Source organism: Pimephales promelas, chromosome 24, assembly GCF_988280905.1.
Source record: "Pimephales promelas chromosome 24, fPimPro1.hap1.1, whole genome shotgun sequence".
NCBI classification, from domain to species: Eukaryota; Metazoa; Chordata; class Actinopteri; order Cypriniformes; family Leuciscidae; genus Pimephales; species Pimephales promelas.
In genome coordinates, this window is record NC_142792.1 from 26,111,257 (window position 1) to 26,118,324 (window position 7,068).

At 40.9% G+C, this 7,068-nt stretch overlaps 1 protein-coding gene across 1 annotated transcript; it reads right to left on the bottom strand.

Moving 5' to 3' along the window:
* Positions 1-2,989: 2,989 nt before the first annotated feature.
* Positions 2,990-5,978, bottom strand: LOC148969302 (E3 SUMO-protein ligase ZBED1-like). The gene is made up of 3 exons (XM_089126901.1): positions 4,880-5,978; positions 3,803-4,422; positions 2,990-3,682 (listed from the first exon to the last, which is right to left on the bottom strand). Exons 1-3 carry the CDS (start codon positions 5,739-5,741, stop codon positions 3,266-3,268), a joined length of 1,899 nt encoding a protein of 632 aa, XP_088983027.1. The 5' UTR covers positions 5,742-5,978; the 3' UTR covers positions 2,990-3,265.
* Between the last annotated feature and the right edge of the window lie 1,090 nt (positions 5,979-7,068).

The window sequence follows — 7,068 nt, forward strand, 5'->3', positions numbered from 1 at the left end:
CCGGGGGTGGATGAGATCCGCCCCGAATACCTCAAGTCTCTGGATGCTGTGGGGCTGTCTTGGTTGACACGCCGCTGCAGCATCACGTGGCGGACGGGGACAGTGCCTCTGGGATGGCAGACCGGGGTGGTGGTTCCTCTTTTTAAGAAGGGGGACTGGAGGGTGTGTTCCAACTATAGGGGGATCACACTTCTCAGCCTCCCTGAGAAAGTCTATGCCAGGGTACTGGAGAGGAGAATACGGCCGATAGTGGAACCTCGGATTCAGCAGGAAGAGTGCGGTTTTCGTCCGGTCCGTGGAACACTGGACCAACTCCATACTCTTTACAGGGTGCTGGAGGGTTAATGGGAGTTTGCCCAACCAGTCCACATGTGTTTTGTGGATTTGGAGAAGGCATTCGACTGTGTCCCCCGAGGCCTGTGGAGGGTGCTCCGGGAATATGGGGTCCGGGGTCCTTTGCTAAGGGCTGTCCGGTCCCTGTATGACCGAAGCAGGAGCTTGGTTCGCATTGCCGGTAGTAAGTCAGACTTCTTCCTGGTTCATGTTGGACTCCGGCAGGGCTGCCCTTTGTCGCCGGTTCTGTTCATAATTTTTATGGACAGAATTTCTAGGCGCAGCCAGGGGCCGGAGGGTGTCAGGTTTGGGGACCACACGATTTCATCTCTGCTCTTCGTGGATGATGTTGTCGTGTTAGCCCCTTCATACCAGGACCTTCAGCATGCACCGGGACGGTTTGCAGCCAAGTGTGAAGCGGCTGGGATGAAAATCAGCACCTCCAAATCCGAGGCCATGGTCCTCAGCCGGAAAAGGGTGACTTGCCCACTTCAGGTTGGTGGAGAGATCCTTCCTCAAGTGGAGGAGTTTAAGTATCTTGGGGTTTTGTTCACGAGTGAGGGAAGGATGGAATGGGAGATTGACAGACGGATCGGGGCAGCTTCAGCAGTAATGCGGTCGATGTACCGGTCTGTTGTGGTGAAGAAGGAGCTGAGCCGTATGGCAAAGCTCTCGATTTACCGGTCAATCTATGTTCCTACTCTCACCTATGGTCATGAGCTTTGGGTCATGACCGAAAGGACAAGATCCCGGATACAGGCGGCCGAAATGAGGTTTCTCCGCAGGGTGGCTGGGCGATCCCTTAGAGATAGGGTGAGAAGCTCGGTCACTCGGGAGGAGCTCAGAGTAGAACCGCTGCTCCTCCACATCGAGAGGGGTCAGTTGAGGTGGCTCGGGCATCTGTTCCGGATGCCTCCTGGACGCCTTCCTGGGGAGGTGTTCCGGGCACGTCCCCCGGGGCCTCGTGTCCTAGGTCTGATACATCAAATTATATTTATCTATTGCACAAAAGCAAAAAAGAACAACTAAAACAAAATAAAAACAATTTACAGGCGCCAAGCACAGCGTTGTGCAATGTGGCCAATCACAGACATTTGTGTTGATATATTGAAACCAATCCAATCAGAAGCATTTAAGATAGATTTTTAAGCTTTTGTTCAGTGCTGAATTCTTTATTTTGGCAAATCCTCTTATTATAACAAAGTGTAAACATTATAAAAAGATTAATTGTGCAGTCAGCTTCGTTGAAAATGATAGCTTTGTGAGACCACTCGTTTGCTTTGTGGCATTCAACCGGGATTAATTTCTGTCTTTTTCACCTCAGATCTGATGCCGTTGAAAGAGGAGAGTCAAGATCTGAATGAAATGGAAGAGACAGATCAGAACAAGACAAATCATGATTTCATAACCGAAGAATACCGGTTATGAATTCATAACCGTCTTTTAGTTGCTCTCAAACTGAAAAACCTACCTCAAAAGACAGGGAATATAGGTAATTTCACCTGCCATCTGTGTGGACTAAATTTCAGAAAGCAGGGAAACCTTGAAGTCCACATGAGAGTCCACACTAGGAGGAGGCTTTACCCCTGCAAACAGTGTGGAGTAATTTTCAATCAACAAGGAAACCTTAATACCTGCCAACAGTGTGGAAAGAGCTTCAATCAATACGGAAACCTTAGCCTGACTTCGTCATACTCATATTCTTGTCGGAATATGAGTCTGAAACTGCTCCGTAGGGCTTTGATTATGAGGCATGTCGTAACCGGACCAGGAAAAAAAAAAACTCTGCACTCAATTGGATAGTCGGTTAACCTACTACCAATCAGAGCAATGCAGTAAGTCAACCACTTTGCATACAGTTGTAAGCTACAGAACTTACTTATTTTAGAAGTTAAATATCGAGTGTTGCTTCTTTTACTTACTCCTCCATGAGTGCGACCAAAGGAGAAACCACAACGACCACAGGCTTTTCATTACGTCCCATCTTCTTAACGACCGTTAAAACTGACAAGTTATAGTGCTGCCGAGATATAAACCTAAATTAGCATGCTAAATTACTAGCCCCGGCCCGGCAGGTGTCGTAATACCAGTTTCGGCCATTGGAGGCAGTATGCGGGCGAGCAACATAACCACCAAACTGCAATAGACGAGTAACTCGCGCAGCTTGTGTGTGTACTTGAACCTCTTGTCAGTCGTGTGGAAATACAGCCCACTACTACATTTCAGTTCAGGGAAGAGTTCAAAAAATGATTGGTCGACATTATGCATGAGGAATACATTTTGGTAAGTTGTAGCATACTGTATCTTTTAACAGAGTTCATGTTCTTTTTCCATTAGCTAGTAGAGATGATCGGTTCACGTGCGCTAGGGATCTGTGGTGTAACATGTACAAGCGCCAAAACGGTATTTGTTTGAATTGCGTAATAAAATTGACAGAATCTGAGCGCTTAACTAACCTGCTTGCTAAGTGTCAATTTAGGGCTGCACGATTATGACAAAAATCATAATTGTCGATTATTCCTTTGAAATTGTAATTGCGATTATTAATTACGATTATCATAATTTACATTGACTGATGTTTTAAATAGCTTTACCATGTTTAAAGCAACTTCATGCCATATTTTTATATAAAAATAAACAAACTGAAAAGCTGAAATTACTCTTCCTGAAAAACTTTTATTGCTTTTCTCATTGCCACAAATGTAAACGATACATTGGTTTGGTTTCTTTAAATAAAAAAAGTACAAATATGCAATTGTATGCATAATATAATTGTTATACTAAAACTAAAATTGAAACAATGGCAAAACTCAAGATAACCTGTAGAAAGAAAAAAAACTGCGATTGCCTTATCAAGTATTTTGGCCTAGAACACAAGCCATAAAAAATACTTCAATTTTTCAGGAATGAACAACAACATCAAGTTAGGATTTTAAAGATTTTTGGCAAGGAACACAAGCCTGTCCACACTTTCAGGTTTTAGGGATGCACGCAAACAATTCACAATGTTTCCTCCAGTGCTGAATACTCTTTCCGAGGGAGAGCTTGTGGCAGGAATGCACAAATACTTTTTTGCCAACTTGGATAGTGCTGGGAAATGTTTTGCATGTTCCTTCCACCAGACCAAAGGATCCTCTTCACTATCAACAGCAGCAGAGAGAAAATAAGACTGTAGCTCAGCAGTAATGGTCATGTCTTGGACATTGGAGAGAGATGACGATGCTGGCCTCTGGTCCTCATCCACTTTAAAGAAGCTGCCCAGTGTTTTTTTGGTCTTCTTTAGTGCTGGTGCAATGGGTGCATTTTGGTCATCTGCTTCTTCCACTCTTACGGTCACAGATGGTGGAGGCTTTTAATTAAACAAAGTAAAAAATGTAGTTTAACTAATCAAATATAATGTTGTATTCTAGAAGAGTAAGGACTATTTATTCATTTTAAATTAATACTAAGAATGAAACAAGATTATTACCTTTACTGTAGATACTGATGCCATTTCAGTTCTCAAACGAATCTTGACAGCTTCAACTCTGTTTTCATTGACATACTTGAGCTTGAATCTGGGATCAACTGCAGAAGCCATGTCAAGCAACTCTTGAGTCACTGGATCATCAAATTTCTCATTCAGGTAGTCCAGGATTTTTTTCTTGATGCATTTTGACAGTTCTGTTTCTCCGTCTTTCTCTGCCAAGATTTTGTTGTTGAACAAATGAAGAACAGGCTTAACATATGACACACTTACATATTGCTCTCCTGAAAGGGCATCCGTGAATTCAGCAAGTGGAGAAAGGGAGTTGTTGACCGCCTCAAGGACTTCTACATCCTGCCATGTGGGGACAAGGTGTCTAGTTTTTCTGTCCGCAGAGAGAACAAAAGAAATGGCACTCTGTTGTTCCAATACCCTGGCAATCATTGCTTGTTTTGAGCCCCATCTTGTTGGACACTCAGTCTTGAGCTTGTGTTGAGGTAACTTGAGCTCTTTTTGAGCCTCGGACAACTCCCTCCTTCGTCTCCAGCTGTAGGAGAAGCACCCTACCACCTTCTTGCAGACATTTAGTGCACGGTCAATCCGTCCATCTTTCAAGGAATGTTCTAACACACACACACACACACACACACACACACACACACACATAAACAAAGAGTTTACTAATGCTATACATTTTAATTACAATTAAACAGACAACATTTCTAAATTACAGTATAATTACATATTACAATACATATTACATTATTATATAATAACATATTGCAATTTATATTTTTAGTATAAACACATTTATAGTTAATTTAGTTAACTTATCTATATAGTTCACTTATCTATATTTATAACATTATATTAATACAGTATGTAAAACATTGAAGTTGTTGCATGCTAAACTGTTCAATCACTGAATGCATTATAATCCAGGAATGGATTTTAAAAAAAAAACTGGTCTACATATTATTAGCCAAGTACATATGATATTGCAATGAAATAATAATGGTGTTATCATGTTTACAATTTTTAGCTTAATGAAAAAATTTTAAGTAATAGCAGACTACTCACCAATTGCTAGGTGCAACCTGTGTCCAAAACACTGAAGTCTGTTCCATTTATTAATAGCAACAGCTTTCACTATATTTGCTCCGTTGTCAGTTGTGACACAGACTTGTTGCTCCTCCTTTAGATTCCAGGCATCCAGCATCTCTTTCAATCCTTGAGCAATCGCATCCCCGGTATGATCTTGCGGAAAATAGGATGTTTGCAAGCATCTGCTTTTGAGTTGAAACTCGTCGTCAATGTAATGGACTGTTAAACTCATATATGGTTCCATAGTTCTACTGGACCATAAATCAGTCGTGGTGGAATAGAACTCAATTTTCTGCAGATCTGATTCAACGCTTTCGCGGCATTTTGCATACAGTGAAGGTAGCGCAACTTGAGAAAAATAATTGCGTGAGGGGATGACATATCTCTTGTCCAGTGTGCTGATGAGTTTTTTGAACCCCGCACTGCAAACTGTATTAATGGGTACCATGTCTTTTGCAATAAAATGCGCGATCGCTTCAGTTACCTCGATCTGCTTTTGGGAACCTACCGGGTATGGAGAAGCAGAAAACAACGATTGCGTGATGGGTGTCTGTATTGCAGTTCTCGCATCACTTGGTGCTTTTTTTTTAACCCGGACACACTCCTCATATTGCACTCTGTGGTTGAATTTTAAATGGTTGAATAAATTTGTGGTGTTGCTTGATGGAGCAGAAACAGCTGTTCGACACAACTTACACAGTATAACACATTGCTCGACGTCATCTCTAGTGAATCCGAAATAATTCCAGACCACTGATGTCGCGTTTCTTTTCGCTTCAAGTGGCGGATTCTTCTGAACAACACTTTGCACGTTATCTTTATCAGCAGACATGTTCATTAAATTAACATTACACGAGATACAGACGTGACAGTGAACTGTCAGAACGTTGATAAGGACACGCCTACAGACTATTATTAAAAGTGTTGATTTGTCTGTCACAACGTGACATGATCTAAACACGCCTCTTAAGCGCGCAGTTTTTTTTTTTTTTTTTTTTTTAATCGCGGCTTTGCACGATTACATAATCGTGGCATCCATAATCGTGATCGCGATTAGAAATTCGATTAATTGTGCAGCCCTATGTCAATTGCGTGTGTCTCACGGTGAATTTGTGAGAGTTGGCAGCTCTGAATGGCGCTAGGTTGATCAACATCAGCGAATGCTGTCTGTCAAATTAATTCAAACTAACAATAAAAGTGTAATATGAACAAAACGGATATCGTAAACTTAAAATAATAGCCCAGTGCTTTTATTTTCCCATATCGTCGAAATGCACCAGCTTGTTTTTGAGACAGGCGTCTATGAGACGGTCTTCATCATTTAGTGTTGAGATGTTGTTCAATGAGTCTCTGAGCTCTAAAAATCTCAAAATGCTCCACGTGAAACTGCGGTCTTCCCACCTTTTACTATCGTGTCAAATGATTTGAATAATATGTGCGAGAAAAAGAGAGCAAAATAACACTCGTTTGTGTTGTTTGAAGACGTGAGAGTGCGCGCGGCCGTGGCACAACTCACTTTCTGGAGGTATACTGCCCCCATTTGTTATGGAATATGATTTTATTTTATGTGCAAGATGGCACCTTTAAGTATTTTTCAGTTGTATGTCAACAAGATTAAAAAAAAACATTTTTCACCTGCTATACCCAATATTTAGATCTGTTTGGGTAATGCAAATTAGCTAATACGTAAATATATTATGCACCGTTTGTCCATGTTAACTAACAATTTAAAAAACTTGTAATACATTTTTCGTTTGTCTTGATGTAAGTAATCAACTCAGTGATTTTCATGATGATATCTAAAGGTTAAAATTTTTACCCTATTCACGTGAGAAACAGAATGAATATGAATGGGATATATTTGGGTCTTTTTCTAAACTTTTCCCTAATGGGATTCTTCGGGGCCTTTTTTTCCTTACTCAGGACATATTGAGGATACAACATCAGTTGAGTTTGCTTCTGTTGCAATTTGTTCAACCTTTTTTCATAAAATGACTGGACTAATATACAAAGACAGTAAATCAAAGTCTTGATTTTGGGTAGTTTATGTGCTACTGTGATGTACTATTTTTGTGGATTATTATAGTATGTTACTCATTTTATACAACTTTTTTAGCAGTGCGGGTGGCATAAGGGTGAGTAAATAATGAGAGGATGTTCATCTG

Excerpts from the sequence above, each read along its gene's own strand:
- LOC148969302 (XM_089126901.1), bottom strand. The coding sequence starts at position 5,741 with ATGAACATGTCTGCTGATAAAGATAACGTGCAAAGTGTTGTTCAGAAG. Across the intron at positions 4,423-4,879 it reads CAGGTTGCACCTAGCAATTG|AACATTCCTTGAAAGATGGA; the intron begins GTGAGTAGTCTG and ends TGTGTGTGTTAG. Across the intron at positions 3,683-3,802 it reads CATCAGTATCTACAGTAAAG|CCTCCACCATCTGTGACCGT; the intron begins GTAATAATCTTG and ends TTTAATTAAAAG.